Consider the following 19,877-nt stretch of genomic DNA (forward strand, 5'->3'; position numbering starts at 1 on the left):
TACAGTGAATGTGTGCGGTTTATGTAAGTTTACACTTTGAATCCTGCTGAACAAGACATTGACGGGCCGCATTGTGATTGTCCAAGGTTAGAAGTGGAAGAATATCCAGTTATAAAGAGAGCTGCCAAAGAGAATTTAATTTACTGGAATTGATGGAGAAAATTGAGCGTCAACGGTATTCTGGGAAATGCAGTTTTTACATGGTAAAAACATGGTTTTTACATGGTTTTACGTGGTTTGAATGTGCAGTGGGAGACAGTGGTTTTCTTCAACAGTAGGGAGTTTAAATAGAGGGGAAACAGCAGAATCATTGGTGATTTTGGTTGCAGGTTTATCCCGGAGGTATTTTGGGTCCAAACCCATGGAAATCATCTAGCCTAGACACCTTCTTGGCACATGGGCAGGTTGACGAAAGTGAAGACATTGTATTCGATCAAGATGGAAAAGCAGAGGAAGATAGCATACAGAACAAGCACGTATATGCCCAGCTTTAAGTCCAACCTCCACTTGTTCACATGGATCCCCAGCACCTGAAAGTGGACAAAGAAAATGATTTGTAGGAAGCCAGAGAAAATCATCTTCCATACACTGTATGGACACCTAAATAATGGTAATCTCTAGCTTCTGCTAACTGTCGGTAACAGTCTCATTTTGTACTTCATTCTGACCACTGTTTTGTTTTTTTCTGCTCTCTCCATTACACTTCCTTGTTTGTCATTTCCGCATTCGTCATCACAGTCGCATACGTTCTACGTTATCTGCTAGAATGCCACTCTCTCGTGAATGCATGTACGACATTTAGTGAAAGTTAGAAATTACGGTATATAAAGTTTTAAATATGGATATTTTTCTTACACAAACACATTGATTTGCTTCAGAAGGCCTTTATTAACCCCCCCCCCCCCCAGAGGTGTGTGGAGCACTTTTTATGATGGATGGATGCACTTTATTGGACTTCTATTGGACCATTGAATATCAGCCCCCATTCACTGCCATTATAAAGCCTGAAGAGCCAGGACATTTTTAAATATAACTCTGATTGTATTAGAAGAAAGTCTAAACACAGGATGGCTTGAGAAATCATAGGGTAAATTCCTTTTTGGGTGAACTATCCCTTTGAGAAGGTATGAAAAAATTAGATTCTCCACTTTATTGTGGTCTTCATTTGAAATATATATATATATATATATATATATATATATATAAACAAGATCGATCTTGTGTAGGTCTACTCTATGCTTACATTCAGTGGCTGTTTAAAAATGTATTTGTAAAGAGCTTCTAATCCTGCAGACGCTGCTGCGTTCTACTCTGCTACATGTTTGGACTAGAGATCAACCTGTATATCAGTTTAAGCGATGAGTGGTATTAGAATATAACAATAATAAAAGTGCACATGGATAAATTACATATAGATGCCATTTAAAAAAAAATATTAAAAAGTTGATTTTATTTTATCCTTTTTTTCCTCTCTCCCTTTGTTGTTTTGTAAATTGATATATAAATATTACATTTAAATTAATTGTCCAATATATATTTCTCCAATAAATATTTGTACATTTCATACGACAATACAATTTTAAGTCATTTTTTTTTTTTTATAAATATTCACACATTTTGATCTATAAAATATCCTTTTTCCATTGAGTTGAAAGTTTTTCTTCATATTATTGATTGTTAAAAAAAAAAAAAAAAAAAAAAAACCTATTCGGCCGATCAATCTGTAATCTGCCAGATTTTCCACCTTGGTTACTTTTGTTTAAAATTAACAATCCCCAACATTTCAGTAATGTACCAGGAGCCGGTTCTTCTGGAAATCAGGCTACACTAGATTGGATTAGCAAACTGTTAATGAAATGTTTAAAAAGCAGAAGTTTGAATCAGTCTGAAACACTGAACTGTATAAATTAAAATAGAAAGAATACTTCAATTGTAGGCAAGCAAAATATAACCAAATCAAATGTATATGCATTTAGTTATAGAATTTTTGTAAAGTTTTGCCTTTAAATATTAGAGGTTCTAACTAAAACAAAAAGGGGTGACCATGTATTGTATTTCTGAAGTGAATTGTCCTTTACATTTACTCACAGTTAAAGCCACCGAACCCAGCAGCAGAACAACCGAGTAAACCAATCCTCTACTGTTGATTTGAACCTAAATAGGACACAAAAAGGAAAGGTAATTTTACGGTCTTTGTGGAATTGTGTGTGTGTATATGTTTAAATAGTGACAAAGACAGATACCACAGAGCCGTAGTTGACAGCCATTGTCTGAATGCCCCAGGGAACGCCGAGTCCAACCAGGATATCAAAGACATTACTGCCAATCGTGTTGGAGACAGCCATGTCCCCCAGCCCTGAGCACACAGACACAAAGCCAAAGCTGGAAAGTCAGCTCAACATGGATGAAAGATAAGTGTCAGGTAGAAAAACCAAGAAAATTAAACAAAGGAGAGCTCTACCTTGTCGTGCGACAATGAGACTGGCGATGCAGTCGGGAACACTGGTGCCAGCAGCCAGGAAAGTTATACCCATAATGACATCTGGGATTCCAAGTGTGTATCCAGCGATTGTGACCTGCACACAGCAACCCACATGAATGAGACTCAATGAAATGCTTATAGGAATAGTGATGTAACATGCCTGCAAGCAGAATGACCTAAAATAAGCAAAATTCAAAGAAATCGTGTCAAAATAAAGACGATTTCAAACTGGCATCGAAGGACTCCCAGAGGCTGCTAGGGGGCTAATAAAAAGATTTTACAAAATGTATTATGGTAATCACAGTTAAGATTCAAAATGTTAAATATTGTGTTAACAAGTCATTATCAAGGGAAGTCGAGGGAAGTCGTGGCCTGGTGGTTAGAGAGTCGGACTCCCAATCGAAGGGTTGTGAGTTTGAGTCTCGGGCCGGCAGGAATTGTGGGTGGGGGGAGTGCATGTACAGTGCTCTCTCCACCTTCAATACCATGACTTAGGTGCCCTTGAGCAAGGCATCGAACCCCCAACTGCTCCCCGGGCGCCGCAGCATAAATGGCTGCCCACTGCTCTGGGTGTGTGTTCACAGTGTGTGTGTGTGTTCACTGCTCTGTGTGTGTGCACTTCGGATGGGTTAAATGCAGAGCACAAATTCTGAGTATGGGTCACTATACTTGGCTGAATGTCACTTCAATTTTTTTTTTTCTTTTTTTTTTTTTTAAGTATGCCAAGACATGAAAAATGCTTACACAAAGATACTGAAACTCACCATCCACACCATGATGTAGGAGAAGATGGCGATCCACAGTGTAGAGAGGAAGAAAGACAGCATGAAGAAGCGCTCCCACCGAGGTTTGGCACAGTTGGGTATGGTGAAGAACAGCAATACCAAAACAGGCCAGGAAATTAAAAACTTAACTTTATCCATAGCGCCCCCTACAGTCACATGACACAACATGTCAGTAATTAGCCCTCCAAAAAAATTATGCCATTCAGTTGATCATCCAATCCTAGCTCATAGCTCAGAAGAGAGCAAAGCTCACAATAAAAGGAGAAATGCCCATGCAGTGCATAATATTAAGGAACTCCAAACACAGGCAGTGAAACAAAAGCTATAATCTCAACAAAACGAGAGATCCATAACAAAAGCGTTCCCTTTATGTGATTTTCTCACAATAGTTTTACTCTGAACAGACTGAAAAATGTGGTACCAAGCACATTTACAACTAATCAATCAATACTGATTACAGACCAACAATAAACAAACAAGTAAATCGATTAAGTACAGCCTTATGCTCACCAAGGCTACATTTATGTGATCAGAAATACAGTAAAATTAGACATTTTTAAAATATAAGCCTTCTATTTTAATATCCACTGAAATATTAAATAATATACAATTGAAAAACATTCCACCATGCTGATTTCTTATCATCATCAGGCGTTATGTTGGATAATATGTCATGATTGGCTAAATCTTTCAGGATGCATTATAAATAAAAGTTCAAAAGCATTTATTTGAACTAGAAGAATAGAAGTCTTCTGTAATATTGTCAAGGTCTTTAATGTCATTTTGAAAAAGAAAAAAAAATCATACTGACATACATATACAAACACGTGTACAAATATTTTAATATATAATTATTTCCATTACTTATTTGAATCCAGATCTAGATATCCCAATTTTTAAATACCCTGATATTTCCATTTTTCATATCACCACAGGGACCTTGCTGGTTAGGACACAATGTAAGAACTACTGTATGTTAATAGGTCCACTATACTGTACTATGGCTTCAGATGCATGGTTATATCACTACACATGCAGTTAAAGAGCCAATGTGTTTGTGTGAGAAAGTGAAACCGCCTCACCAGGCAAGACGAAGGGAGATGACAGCTCACTTTCCGGCTCCTCAGTCAGTTTGTCCTCCACTACGTTGCCATTTTCTATGGTGTCAGCTTTCTTATCAGCCACCAACACTGCATCCACCCCATTGGCCGTCTTCACCAGCCGCTGCTGTATAAGGGGCAGCGAGCAAAAACTGCTTCATGATTCACTCTTATCCATTTCCTCACAAATTAAGCTAATTTGAATTTTCCCCCACTAGTACGATGCTCATTCTCTGAAACAATTGGGTGTTAGAAATAACATGAGAGTGAGTAAATAGGGACATATTCTATCTATTTCTGGGTGTACTATAACATTGACACAAAAGGTTGCCAGTCTCGTCAAAGTAACACCATTCCCAGCCTCAATTCTATTAACTAGCTGACATGTCACCAACAAATTCCTCAGAAGTGTTTGTAACAAAGGTCTGAATTTCTAACACAATTCTTTGAAGGCCAGCGTGTGGATATTTATAGAAACAGTTTAATCAGCCTCGCACCCAGAACTAGACTACCTGACGTGAGAACTCCACAGTGCTGAGTTAGCCAACAAAGACTGGCCCATAAGCTCCGGCTTGAACTCCGTCTTATAATCCAGTCTCTGGGTTCCCACTGTTCAATATGCTCTATTATAACCGGACTGTGCAGACTCTGAATTCTCAACAGATGAGCTGCATTTGAAGAGCTTGTTAAATAGCTGAACACATCTGCAACTCTAATCTGTTAAATTCAGCAGGAATCCGTGTTCACAACCCATTTAACTTATGTATTGTGACATTTTCCAAGCGAAAGCTGGTGTTCCAAAAAGGAACAATAAGTAAGATGGGGATTCAAATTTTATTCATCAGGAACTGAATGTATTGTGTAAAGTTCTCTAGATACTGTAGTTTGTGAAGGGGATGCGTTTTTGTCTATATAATGGAACACAATTGGGTCCAAAACAACACTGAACTCAATTGACTTTCATTGTATGGGTCAAAAAATGATTACTGTTCTCTCGGCTAGTGTATTTTCCTACCTCATTGATGATAAGTCGGCTTGCCATTCGCAGACGTGTCTTGGGCCCAAAGTGGTTGGTGATCATGACCCTGAGGCCGGCCTCTGGGAAGCGATAATGTGGAGGGCTTGAATTTATCATCTCGTCCACCATCACAACAGAGCCCCTAGTGTACTCTTCAGTGTGCTTTACTGCGGACATGGAGGAAAAATTTGTTCGTAAGTGCACCTATACATTGTACTCATGCTCAATAGGTGAAGCATGTACAGTATTTGTCCATAAAACACACACACACACACACACAACTGTCAAACCTGCCCTAAGAGACCAAAAATAAATAAATCCTCACTACAACAGCACACAGAAACCAGCAGGGAGCTAAACACACACGAACACACACTCAAAGAAAAAAGGATGTGTCACAATTTTCAATCTGAAGTCCTATTTGTCAGTGAGAGACTGATTCCTGCTGTGATACACTGTAGGCCCACCTCTGAGTGCCTCAGGATACTGTCAGAAACCATCGACACACAGAATACTGACATTAAATGAAATCCCCAACTATCCCGCAGATTACTGCTGGACACCACGGGAAGAGCTCTACTACCAATATACTATTAACTACATAAAGACAAACACAATGACAAAAGACATTCACAATATTAAAGAAACATTCTTGATTAAATCTTACTTTGCCTTAAATGCTAATAAATGGCAAATATATATATATATATTTCTCCGTGGGACAACATGCATTGATAAACTACACAACGACACCAGGACATTTCTCAATTCTGATTTAATGTTGTGATGTTACCATATCTGTATTTCACTTGCCTTTGTCCTTGGCAGATATCTTTACAAAACCTCAAATGAATACATGAAGGCAAACCTTATCGATCAGACACATTGAAAGATACTATTTTGTAAACGAGTGGAAGGCTGTATCACTGGTTCTGAGAGAAAGACATGAACACACAAACACACACAGAGAGCACTGCAAGATGAGACAGGAGCCAGGGCAGATTAAGTAAGGCTAAACAGACAGGCTTCAGCAGGGTGGTGACAGACCGCCACCCGGCACAATGGTTAGAGCTGCACTACAGGACATCACGCTCTGAAACAGAAAGCACACCGCAGTTATTCAGCAAGGAAGCAAAGTGTCAGCCTCTCATAGGAGATGTCAGATGACTACACTTTCAGCAAGTGCTGTCGGTGCAGGTTTTACAAACAGCAGAAATACAGATAGTAGAGTGAAATTCATTAAAAGAGAACAAGATCTGACTTTGTTGCAAGCGGCAGAGGGTTAGTCGCTACTAGCCCACAAGGAAGCCTGTCTAGTTACCCTTACCTGGTCTGAGTAACGGCCATGATGGATCATCCCAAAACTGATCATAACATGCATTACCATCCTCCATTTCGCTGATGACCGTAATACCATTGGTGACCTTTTTGTCTTTCTTCCCCGAAAAGTAGTTCTGTATGCTAGTGTTAAACCTTTAAAACAAAACACACACACACAAACTGATTTCTCATGCAAAAAAGATCAATTGTTCATTGTCAATAGTGTAGAGATGTATGAAGCACAGCTCACACAGAAGTTACTTTCAAACCAAGCAGCTTTCTGTTGTTCGATATGGCAAAAAAAACAACTTGAACAAAATCTGCATGGGGAAATCTTTGACTCGTCACATAAAAATCTTGATTGTGTAAAATCCTATTGAAATGACTGGATTTTGGAATGAAAATTAACTGAACAGCGGTAAATGTAACTACACCTTACTTTAGCACATCAAAGTACCATGTAATTCTATGTTGTCACTTTACTAAAATTTAAGTAGTCAGTATAAAAATACCAGCAGACTCAATATTAAACATTTCATACCACAGCAATAAACATTTCAATAACACACTCCTTTATTTAAAATGTCAAATATTAAATGCAAAACACGGTAATTTAAAATACTTAAGGCTAAATAATTTATTTAAACATCAGATTATTTATTTTAATTTAAAGTAAACAAAACGGTGGACTCACTTCATGATGATAATGTAGCCAACATACATGACGATCAGTATCAGACTCTCCCACCTGCAGAGACAGAGGAGGAGAAAGACAATCATGTGTCTGCGCTTAACCAATCAGAATAAAATATACTCAGAAGTTCACTTACCACAAAATCTTATCATCATAAATAAACTGAAAGAAAAGTTCAGAGTGTGTAAATATTCATGGAGTGACAGCAGATTTTCAGTGCATGTCTTAATTACATGCTCTATAGGGCTCAACAGTGACAACCCAGTATTTTCTTCATGATTTGCTTCAGATTTTTTTTTTTTTTTTTAAAAGGTTTAATAAAGACTTGAACCAAACCAATGAGCCCCATTATGAACAAACTTTTTTATTGTAGTTTTTTAAAAGACTGACAAAACTACAAGCATTGTCTTTATATCTGTGTACTTAAAGGCAGAGTTCACTCAAAACTGAAAATTCTGTCATTACTCAGTACTCACCCTCAGGTCGTTCCAAACCTGTAAGACCTTCATTCATCTTCAGAAAATAAAGTAAGATATTCTTGATTTAACCCGATAGCTTTCTGACCCTGCACAGACAGCAGTGCAAGTGTCACACTCAAGGCCCAGAAAGGTAGTAAAGACATTGTTAAAATAGTCCATATAAAATCAGTGCTTTAACCTTAATTTAAAGAAGCTATGAGAATACTTTTTGTGCGCAAAGAAAACAAAAATTTCTTCTCTTCTGTGTCAGTCTTCGCCCCAATTCACAAGAGTACCACAACATATGTGTGCGTCTTCCTCTACTTGCAAACAAGGTGCAGTAGATCTGGTTCTACATCAGAACGCCAGCTCCTGTACCATGTTGTTGTACTCTTGTGAACGTCTGTGAAGACTGACACGGAAGATGAGAAACGGTTGAAGCACTGATGTCACCGTGGACTATTTGAATGATGTTCTTACTTCCTTTCTGGGTTGCATTGCTGTTGGGTCAGAAAGCTCTTAGATTTCATCAAAAATATGTGTTCTGAAGATAAATTAAAGTCTTACAGGTTTAAAATGACATGAGGGTGAGTAATGACAATTTTCATTTTTGGGTGAACTATCCCAGTATTTTCTAAGTATTTTATGAGGGCACAGCAAAAACTTCAATCAAATCTGAAACTACAATGCAAACCAATAAATTAACTGATTTTAATAAAAAAAAAACATATTGAAGGATACTGAAGTGGGATCTTTTGACTTGGTTGCTGGGGTGTTCTTGTGGTTACTGGCCCATTTATAAATACTCTACTCCATAATGACAGCAACTTCTACAAGCATTACTGACTTTTCTTCATAAAAGCTTCTAAACCATTGTATAACATTCTCAAAACTCATAGTCCACCTTTTTGAAAGTTTTTTTTTCTTGCAAATTATCAGTTTCTTTGTGGAGAAATTTGATGGGATTTTTACCTCTAGAACCTACTTTATTTCACCACCTAGTTACACACTAGATTAATGACACTTACTGCAATAAGGGCGACCACAGATAAAATGTAGTAGATGGAGTCTCTGAAGACAACATACTTGGTGAGAAAAACAACCTAGTGGGAAAAGAGAAGATCTTTATATTCAGAAATCAACAAAAGCAACTATTTATTGCTTTAAATTTATCATGTTTACTGTACCCAAAAAAAGGTTTTATTTCGCCAAAGACAAAAATATCACAGAAGTGTGCTTTTAAAGGGGTCATATGATGTTGCTAAAAAGAACATTATTTTGTGTATTTGGTGTAATGAAATGTGTTTGTGCGGTTTAAGGTTAAAAAAAACCACATTATTTTCCACATACTGTACATTATTGTTGCGCCTCTACGCCTTTCTGAAACGCGTTAATTTTTACAAAGCTCATCGGTCTGAAAAGCGAGGTGTGCTCTGATTGGCCAGCTATCCAGTGCATTGTGATTGGCCGAAGGCCTCAAACGTGGGATGGAAATGTTACGCCCCTTAATATACGGTGATGCGTGTCCTTGTCAGAACACCACCGCTACAAGACAAAAACAATAAAACCCATTAGAAACGAGCCATTTGTTTCATCCAGTAAGGACATAATTACAGATTATAATGACATATGACACGTAAACATAAAACCCATGTCTGCATTTATGATCGGAGAAATGACAAACAACAAGCACTAATGTTACTCTACACCAGCGATTTTCAATTCCAGCCCTCACACCCCCCAGCTCTGCATGTTTTGCATGTCTCTCTGTTAACACACCTAATTCATTTTAGAAAGCATAATACACCTTTAGAAGTGAGCTCCGTGCATGAACTGTGTTCCCATTGATACGGTCCCTACACAGCGTTTATTGCTCCCTACTCCCCGACCAGGGGAAATCTGTTGAGGTTTACCTCACTTCGGAACATTCATTCACGGATTTAGTGCACAACGTCTTCACACACGGACAAGTGTGACATCTGTAACGGATATGCAGGTCATCGATTCATGGTTTCTGAACTAATGAATCACGGCTCGTTGAATCTAAAACAATGCAAACCTAACACTTTTAACATTTTAAACTCAGGCATACAAATGAAACATTTGTACTCTAAATGCCTGGCCTGGCGCCAGCCTGGCTGGATTTAAATTATTTACGACACAGGATGAGACATTCCAAAGTCACGTGAGCAGCCTCAAAGGAGAAATTAACTCTCCTTTCAACTTACACACACCCACGCACACACCCACAAATGTTTTATCTTACACTCATCATGTAAAGTCCTTAATAATATGTATTTTGAGTATGTTTGTGCGTTGCATAAATGGTTAATCCTTGTTATGTGAAGAGTATAAGTTGATACTTAAGATTTGGAAATGTTTCTCCTAATTTTAATGTTCTCAAATAGAATCATGAGCTGTAACTCCTTCAGAGGTCGTAAAACTTTATGACCTAACAAACAGGACAGGAAAGCTAACTCTTAGAAAGAGAATAGTACCCTGTTATTTTCTCAATGAATTTTAAAGGTATAGAATGTATCTCTTTTTGTGCTTAGATGTCTCCCCATATCAAATTGGAGTATCTGCAATTGTATCATGTGTTAATCAAATTTTAAATGTGTGTAATTCTGCATTTAAAACATAACTTCATGTTTTGATCATTTATATATGTCACTTTTGGTGTCTGCTTAATCGTCATGCTTTGACGAACTCATTTATCTAAAGCAAATTAATGAAAAATGTATTAATCTGGAATTATGAACGTGCTAGGATATCACTGTTGAAATCTGATAAACCCTAATTTATTAGGGTGGGTGTTTCCACAGAGACAAAGGAACTTTTTCCCGCTTCAGATCGCGGACGTTCATTGGTTGTTCACGCGAACAGAGGCGTGAACCATTTCAAGCCATAAGAGCTGACCCCAGAAGGTCCAGCCTCTCTCTCTTCTGGTCCTCGCTCTCCTCTTACGCGCTGCTTGTCCCTCTACGCGGCCTTGGGCCGCGCTCCTATCGCCGTCCCCCTTAGCACAGGGGCTGAGAGGACAACCATTCTCATGACTCCTTCGGAAGCTTTCGTTTTCATTGTTTTGTTTATTTTCTTTACTAAGTTTATTCACCTATTCGCCTCTCCACACGAGGAAGACGAACTCTGAAACATTGCTTTCTTTGAACTTTCAAATATCACGCGATTCCGCAGCAGCCCGGACACAGAGAGGACAAGCCCAGATTGACGCACGCTACACGCCCACGCTGCTTTCGCATACACAAAGAGAACATGCAAGTATCATTCTCTATAGAGAAATTTAAATGCTGCTAAAAGTTTGTCTATGATTTGAGTTCTATGTTGTCTCTCAAGGGTTAATGTCTGTTGGTTTACATAACTGTATTCTCTCATTTATCCTCTTTCACTTGCATTCTCTCCCTCTCCCTCATTTGGATTTCGTTATGTCTTGTACAAAGTTTACCGTCTATATTGTCGTACGCGTATTTACTCTGTATAAATCGTAGTTGATGTATTATTAGTTCAATTATTAAATTCCATATACTCCAGATTGTCTGTCTAAGTTGCTCATGTTACGAAGTCAATGAAATGCCGATCTTAGCTACAAAGCTCATTTGTTACTTTTAAGTAATATAAATTTTATAAGGACAGGAGAATGGTTTCATGGCCAGAAACTATTCGTCCTGGAATTATAAGAAGTGATAGCGTTACTGAGAATTAATAAGTGAATCTTACGGCCGTTTGCCGGACGAACCACGTTTGATTTACATTAATTTCTAGTAAAAGATATCACAATAATTGATATGAAGAATAGAATATTGAAATATTAATGAGTAAATTACAGTGCCTTGTGATGAGTTATTAATATATACAATTGACCTATTTTTCATCTTCAATCATTTTAATGCAACTGTAATATGATATATATATTAATCATATTCCTGATTAATTACCCAAATTCCCTATATATCATTTGAGTTAATTATTATGTACAACCCAGTGCGGCTACACATCATATACATCTGTAAATAAACACAATTTAAATTGATGCCTCGCACACTTCAATGCACTTTGAATGGAATATATACGTTCGCTTCGAACTGGAATCATTGTGGAACATCCATTGATGTCCACTTACGTTCGAATAAAACAAACGCCTGAAGCCATAAGAGAAACATGCAAAATATGCAGAGCAGGGAGGCATAGGGACTGGAATTGAGAACCGCTGCTCTACACTGCTCAGAACTTGTGTTTGATTCATCAGTGGCAAATCCTTTACATATGTAAACGTACTTACAGACTGTGAGTCAAAACCGCCAGCGTTATAGTCTCTTCTCCCAGGATCAGGAAACAGTCCTCCATAAAATGAGCTACATACATATTTGGGTTGAACTGTTCTGGAACAGTGTTGTAAATACAACTTAACCACTAATTTCTAGTTGCGTCCTCTTTTGGAAGGGCAAATAAAGTATTTTTGCTTTTACAACGAAACAGCATCTCCACGGCATGGCTACAGCGAGGTGGCAACGACACAATACAGAGATTCAAAGGTTACGCATTCTTTGCGTGAACATTTAGGTGGCGTTGTGCAAATCTTCTCACATCCCACATGCTTCATACAACATAGACATGCGGGGCATGTTTAAACGAGTTGTTTTAGGGGTGCGTGGACGAGTCTTAACTTTTATAATGAATATTTCTTTGGGTTTGAGACTTTAGTCTTTGCAACTTTACATATCGTCTTTATGCAATAAGAGCTTGTAACGTAATGTAAAATATGTAATGTAAAAATGCATTTCTCATTGCAGTTGCCAAAGTATTTGCCTGTAAAGCCTATATTTAATGTGGTAGAACTTTTACTTTTTTTAATGGAATATTTAAAAATAAACCATTGTTTGAAATGAGATTAAGAAGTGAAAAAAAATCCTGTAGATTAATTTTCACATTGCAATGTTCAGATGAAAACATGAAAAAGGTCAAAAGTGGGAGCAGCTTCAAAGGAAGACAGGTGTATACAGAGCTCAGAGACATTCTCACCTGCCCCGCAAATATCCCACACACACCGATGATACACAGGATGTTGAACACGGCTGAGCCCACTATGGTACCCACCCCAACATCTCCATGTGTTATGAACACACCTGCAAAACAAAGCAAGACTGTCCTGATCCACAGCATCTGTTGACACATGACTAATAAATCCACATACAAGCACCTGTACTTGTTGCTTACCAATTATAGAGGCAAACAGCTCGGGGGCAGAGCTTCCAGCTGCCATGAAGGTCGCTCCTGCTACATCTTCACTCAGGTGCAGTTTCTGATGAAAAGGAGGAACATACAGCATCACACACAGGATGTGCGGAGGCTATAATTAAATGGTCTAAATAAACACCAGAGATGTGAAAAACTGTATTTGGGCTTATTGAATGACTAGCAGTCTTAAAGGACCAGTTCACAATTATTTTAGTCATTACTTTTTACACTAAGAACTGGAAAAGAGAAGCATGAAGATATTGGTTTTATATATGCTGCTCAAATAATTGTATTTGCTGCTCAAATAAAATCAGTTTACATCAGTTGTGTAAACGTTTTTTTTTCAGGATTCTTTTATAAATAGATGAATTGGATTTTTTTTTATTTAGTAACAAATGTCAGTCTTTTTTTTATCTTTTTTTCAATCAATTTGATTAATTTTTTTTTTTAATTAATTTTTTTAATTTTTTATAAAGCATTAATTTCTTGCAAAAAAACAAAAAACAAAAAAAAAACACATACTCCAAACATTTGAATGACAGTGTATATGCCTTCATGGAGCCAGTCACTTTCACTAGAATTAAAACATTTGCATAAAAACTATTTTTAAAAAAAATTAAGCAGGTTTCAAACAATATAAAAGTAATAACTATAACCTTCAGTGATGAATTTTAAAGAAGAGGTCGACCGTTTCATCAATTTTGCAGATTAATTGGCACCGATAGTTGATTTGGAGGAACTATCGGTTATCGGCAAAAATCCATTCCCGTGGTTTTCCGGGTTGCGCCCATTGCTGGAGTGGCTGAGAAGGGTCTGCTGCCATTATACAGTACGAGAGCGGCCTCTAGAGGTGGAAACCACCAACAACACGTGCTGTTTGTTTTGACATGACACTGCGCGCTGCACAGGGCGGGTAAATTAAAAGCGCATTTAAATACAGCCGACAGAAAATCCTGCTGCAGAACAGAGCACCATTCACATAGTTTTCCATTAAATTACATTATATTTGTCCCAAATGATTGTTAATGTACATAATGACATCACCCTAGGCTATAAATGATGTATTGTGCTCTTTCTGTGGCTCTAATACAGTCTGTATGCTTCATATAGAGAGTTGTAATACAGATCGTACTTTCTCTTTCCCTTTACTCTGTTTTTCTAAACCCCAAACTTCAAAATTCATTTATGCCACATTGTTCATTCTTGAAGCAAACTCTGTTTGGTGATTAAATAAACAGTTTTAGACCGCTGCACACTAGTGCAAATGTGTTACTCCTCTTACAACAGTTCACTAAGAAGTTAATATTGTATTATTTTAGAATCAATGTTGTCCGTTTTGCTCAATTTTGCCAATTAAAATATAAAGACAAATCAAAACTGTTCATCCCCAAGCAACCCACACTGGCATTTCATTTCTTAATCCAACAAATTGGGTGAACCATTTGGCGCATTTAACTATTGTCCATTTAAGTTTTCATTTAGTATTAATTTTAAAAACTATTGGTTGATTAATTGGTATCGGCCAGTGTGGACCAACCTAGCTATCGGTATTGGTAAAATCCACTATCGGTCTCCTCTATTTTAAAGGATTATGCATAAAAACATTACCCGTAGCAGATGAATTGAAGTCGGACAGTAATTTGTCTTGAAGTTTATTGTAAAAGATTTATTACAAAGAGTGCTTTGAGAAGGTTTTAACATGCTGACAGCCTGCTGTGCTTTGGCCATCAAAGACATTTCCTATTTAAAAAATATTAAAACTAAAAAGAAAAACTCAAACCAACCACCCTTACCTACAGTACACCCATCTTTAATAAAGTATTACAAGACCTAACAGGAAGCTGTTAGAAAAGGGTTTAGAAGAATAGGTTCAAGTGATTCTGGGAACTGGAAGCTCATCGTTGCCACAGCAAATTTATTCTCACCTCACATATCTTCTCTAGAGAGGTCACAAAGTAGTCATCACAGACAATAGCAAGGGCCAGAAACATATATAGAGCCTGAAATGAGAAGATAGACAAGAATGAGATGCACCATAATGGGCTTGACGTGCAGAAATAATTCAAGTTGCATGTCTAAATGGTTTTCTGTTCTATAAGCAGTTGTTGACAGGGCGCTTTCAGCACCGTGAGCCCAATGGCAAACTCATAACCAGTCATAAATGATGACGAGAGCTGACAAACTATTTATAATTGTCATAAATTCTCAGACAAGCACCATTTATCCTGGATGACAAGGTCAACTGGTGAGCAAGGCTAGACGTTGATTGACGTGCGCACAAAGTTCTCATACCGCTAATATGTGTAGAAGTACAGCTCCTTGAGTACGCTGTCTGTTGGTGAATATATCCTCGGGAAACTCATGGATTGCTGCATTGAAAATGAGAAAGAAAAAGTCACTTTGGCGCAAGTTGTCACTTTCCATAAAAATTATCCAGATAAAAACCTGATGGTACAGCCCCTAAAACCAGACCAGCATTAGATTCCAAGGAACGATTGGAATGTGTGGGCAGCAGAATCTAAATCACACCCAAGGGAAAAGAGACTTCATCATAATGCAGGAAAAAACACATTGTATATGTAGTACACATGGTCACCAGTGCATAGGACTACATTATTATTTCACACACGGACATTCATTCCAGCCATGAATATTTAGTTATAGAAAAGAAAATCACTAATGCATGATAGTATGTAGTCTGTATACAGTAGCCTAAAAAGACTATTCAGAGGTGCATCCAGTAAGGCGCTTTTCTAGTGGAACATTACACTCTCTAGACCTGGTATCCTGGGCTCTGGGTGAGTTTGAATAGGTTAAAGTAATGTAGATTTGTGCAGCCCATTTCAACAACAGAGTCTAGAAAAATAGCATAGTTTTGATGCAACTTCCTCAATGACTGTCAGACAGTTGACCAAAATCACACAGTCACAAAAAAAAGTTGTCAGTGCTGCCCCGTGAATTTATCAATAAAATAATTTTGCAGCTGAAAAGCTAAATGATATTTCTAATAAGCGAGGTTCTTGAAGCAGTTCAACTGCACAACAGAGGTTTACGGTTAAAATTAATTATATTATTATATATCATGTTATTCTATTTAGTTTCATTTTTTTTTTTTAGTTCATTTAGAAAAACGTTGAGCATTTTTTGTTCATTAAATACGTTTTTTTTTTTTAAGTAACAACAAAGCGGCCAGCAACAGGCAGTGACAATGTTTGATCAATTTAGCATTCTCAAATCATTAGCCTTGCCTAAAATAAAATCTATAGATATAAAACAGTTCAAGCATATAACAATGTTTAAACATTAAACCTAGATAAATGTGCGCTATATCCCATAGTTTGCACAGAGAGTGGAAGCTGAAGTGCACTTTGCAGGACATGGAGATGCCAGTGTGAGCACTTGCATTTTAATTTCAGTGAATACATGGTCATTTTTGCTCACAAAAGGTAACAGTAATACATCATTCAAAACTGTAATGGGTCTACTTTGATTCTTGTACACTCAAAATATCTATGTGGCAGGGGGGGGCGTGGTTTAGCGAAGTCTGCAGCGGGAGAGAGAATCAGGAGACGAGCGGTAAGTGAGTGGTTTGGGCAGAAATTATCATCACCTGTTTCTTGTTCCAGTAATTGGCGTGGAGAGAGTATAAAACGCCAGGGGAGACGGAAGCAAGTGAGAGAGACGGACTGCTGACGCGAAGCCGGAAACGAAACCGGAAGGAGTAAATCGGAAGTGCTGTGACCGCGTGTCAGAATTGAAGTCACCATTTGGTGTTTGCAAGTTTTAAGTTATTTTCTGTTTAATAAATACGTCAGCAGTCCTGCCGACCCCTTTGTCCTCTTCCTTGCCCACACGAACTTACCACACTGGTGCCGAAACCCGGGAAAAAGGAAGTAGGACCGCCGCCGCCATGCAAAGCCCGTCCTCCACGCCGCTTGCGGACATTATCGCTTCCCTCGCGGTCCTGCACCGCGAACAACACCAGGCCCTGCTGGACCTGAAGACCGATCAGGAGAGACTATTCCAGGCCATCGTTCAGGCCCAGCAGGAGGACCGCGAGAGGTTCCGGAGCTGGATTGATCGGGAGGTTCGCGCCGAGGCCGCCGGGCCGCCCGCCGCCCCCTTCCACCTGCCACTGCACAAGATGGGGGCCCAGGACGATCCGGAGGCCTTCCTGGAACTGTTCGAGAAATCGGCGGAGGCCTGCGGGTGGCCCAGCGAGCAGTGGCCGGTGCGCCTCATTCCCCTGCTCTCCGGCGAGGCCCAGGTGGCCGCCCAACAACTTCCGGTGGCGAACCTCCTGGTCTTCAACGACCTGAAGAGGGCCATCATCCAGCAGGTCGGCCGGTCGCCAGAGCAACATCGCCAGCGCTTCCGGTCCCTGGACTTGGGCGAGGCCGGTCGGCCCTTCGCGATGGCCCAACAGCTCCGGGACTCCTGCCGCAAGTGGCTACTAGCCGAGGGAAGCGACGTGGAGCATGTTGTCGACCTGGTGGTGCTGGAGCAGTTCATCGCTCGGCTTCCCAAAAAGACGGCCGAGTGGGTCCAGTGCCACCGCCCCACGTCGCTGGACTCGGCCATCCATCTGGCGGAGGACCACATGGTGGCGTGCCCAGTGGTCGGCGCACCCCCAGCTACTAACTCTCTCTCTCCTTCTCTCTCTCCCCCCTCTGTCTCTCGCCCTGTCCCTCTCCCTAGGTCCCGTCCACCCGGCCCTCCTCGTGTCCCGCCCCGGGGGCATGCCGGAGGGGACAGTGCTTCCGTTTCTCCGCGCCAATTCTCCAATCCACTCCCTGCCACTGGGGCGGGGGGTAGTTCTGGGCTGGCCTGTTGGCGTTGCGGGGACCCGGAGCATTTCGTGGACAGGTGTCCAGTGATGGAGGTGGGGACGATGATCCGGGTCCCGGACGTCCCACAGGTCACCCCCGGTCAGGCTGGCGAGTACCAAATACCTGTGAGTATCAAGGGGGGTACATATCCGGCCTTGGTGGATTCAGGATGCAACCAAACCTCGATCCATCAAAGCCTGATTCAACCGGGGGCATTGGATACAAGCCGCGTGGTTAAGGTGCGGTGCGTACACGGGGATGTGGTGGAGTATCCGGTCCTCCCAATTATAATTAAATTCCGGGGACAAAAGCATAGTGTGGTGGCAGCGGTTAGTCCCCACCTCCGGCATCCGATAATATTGGGAACGAATTGGCCCGCGTTTACGGTTTTATTGGGGTCGTTATGTGCAGATGCCTCTTGGGTAAATAACGCGCGGAAGGAGACCGCGCGGGTACAGGTGGGGGAAACTGAGCCGGGACCGCTGGGTTCTGCTTCAGGGTAACCGAACGAAATCGAGAGACTGACTCTCTCGGAGCGTGATGACTTTCCTCTGGAGCAGTCTCAGGATGAGACACTAAAACATGCGTTTCAACAGGTCCGCGCCATCGATGGCCAGTCTCTTCAACCTGCTCTCCCGTTCTCCTATCCATATTTTGCCATCTTAAAAGACCGGTTGTATCGAGTGACCCAAGACGCTCGGACAAAAGTAAATACAACCCAGTTGTTAATTCCAAAGGGCCGCAGGGAAATGCTTTTCCGTGCGGCTCATTCTAATCCTATGGCGGGCCATTTGGGACAAGCCACAACACTAAATCGCCTCATGACCCGTTTCTTTTGGCCGGGCATTCATGACAACGTGCGCAGGTGGTGCGCGTCTTGTCCGGAATGTCAGTTGGTGAACCCACCGGCCGCCCCAAAGGCGCCTTTGCGCCCTCTTCCCTTAATGCAGGTCCCCTTCGAAAGAATTGGAATGGACCTCATCGGGCCATTAGATCGATCGGCACGAGGACATCGCTTTGCATTAGTCATAGTTGATTATGCAACACGATATCCTGAAGCAGTGGCCCTCCGCAACATTTCCGCTAAAAGTGTTGCGGATGCCCTGTTTCGTCTTATCTCCCGGGTGGGGGTTCCAAAAGAAATCCTCATCGATCAAGGCACGGCGTTTATGTCACGTACGCTACGCGAACTGTACGGGTTGTTGGGCATTAAATCGATTCGAACTAGCGTCTATCACCCACAAACCGACGGTCTAGTCGAATGATTTAAATCGCACTCTTAAATCCATGATCCGTAAGTTCGTTCACGAAGACGCCAAAAATTGGGATATGTGGCTAGAGCCCTTGTTATTCGCTGTGCGAGAGGTCCCACAAGCCTCCACGGGGTTTTCCCCCTTCGAGCTTCTCTATGGGCGCCAGCCCCGGGGGGTGCTCGACGTCCTGCGAGAAACTTGGGAGAAGGGACCCTCTCAGGGCAAAAACGAAATTCAATACGTGCTGGACTTGAGAACAAAACTCCACACATTGGGGCGGCTATCAATGGAGAATTTGTTACAAGCCCAGAACCGCCAGAGCCAGCTGTATAACAGGGGAACTAGGTTACGCAAATTTGCACCGGGAGAGAAAGTACTTGTATTACTCCCAACGTCGAGCTCTAAATTAATGGCTAAGTGGCAGGGACCGTTTGAGGTCACACGACAAGTCTGAGATCTCGATTATGAGGTAATACGGTCCGATAGGAACGGGGCCCGTCAAATTTACCACCTCAACATCCTTAAAAAAGGGAATGAGGCGGAATCAGTGATGTTGGCAACGGTGATTGGGGGTGGGGGGGTGGGGGGGGAGGATGATCTCGGTTCAGAGGCGAATATCAAACCACAATCCCTCGCCCTGGCTCCACCTCTCGCCGTCCCAACTCACTGATTTAACGAAGTTACA

General features: G+C 40.6%; 1 protein-coding gene across 1 annotated transcript in view; it reads right to left on the bottom strand.

Moving 5' to 3' along the window:
• Positions 1-237: 237 nt before the first annotated feature.
• Positions 238-19,877, bottom strand: part of LOC132112953 (sodium/potassium/calcium exchanger 4-like) — a 45,155-nt gene continuing 25,515 nt past the window's right edge. The window contains exons 3-17 of the mRNA XM_059520717.1: positions 15,403-15,479; positions 15,036-15,110; positions 13,090-13,174; positions 12,895-12,998; positions 8,886-8,960; positions 7,536-7,561; positions 7,400-7,453; positions 6,770-6,858; positions 5,383-5,552; positions 4,350-4,494; positions 3,247-3,413; positions 2,462-2,576; positions 2,244-2,356; positions 2,089-2,154; positions 238-530 (exon numbers count right to left, since the gene is read on the bottom strand). Of these exons, the coding sequence (XP_059376700.1) occupies positions 378-530; positions 2,089-2,154; positions 2,244-2,356; positions 2,462-2,576; positions 3,247-3,413; positions 4,350-4,494; positions 5,383-5,552; positions 6,770-6,858; positions 7,400-7,453; positions 7,536-7,561; positions 8,886-8,960; positions 12,895-12,998; positions 13,090-13,174; positions 15,036-15,110; positions 15,403-15,479 (1,514 nt within the window). The 3' untranslated portion in view covers positions 238-377. The remainder of the gene's footprint in view (positions 531-2,088; positions 2,155-2,243; positions 2,357-2,461; positions 2,577-3,246; positions 3,414-4,349; positions 4,495-5,382; positions 5,553-6,769; positions 6,859-7,399; positions 7,454-7,535; positions 7,562-8,885; positions 8,961-12,894; positions 12,999-13,089; positions 13,175-15,035; positions 15,111-15,402; positions 15,480-19,877) is intronic.

The sequence above is a fragment of the Carassius carassius genome, chromosome 32, assembly GCF_963082965.1.
Source record: "Carassius carassius chromosome 32, fCarCar2.1, whole genome shotgun sequence".
NCBI classification, from domain to species: Eukaryota; Metazoa; Chordata; class Actinopteri; order Cypriniformes; family Cyprinidae; genus Carassius; species Carassius carassius.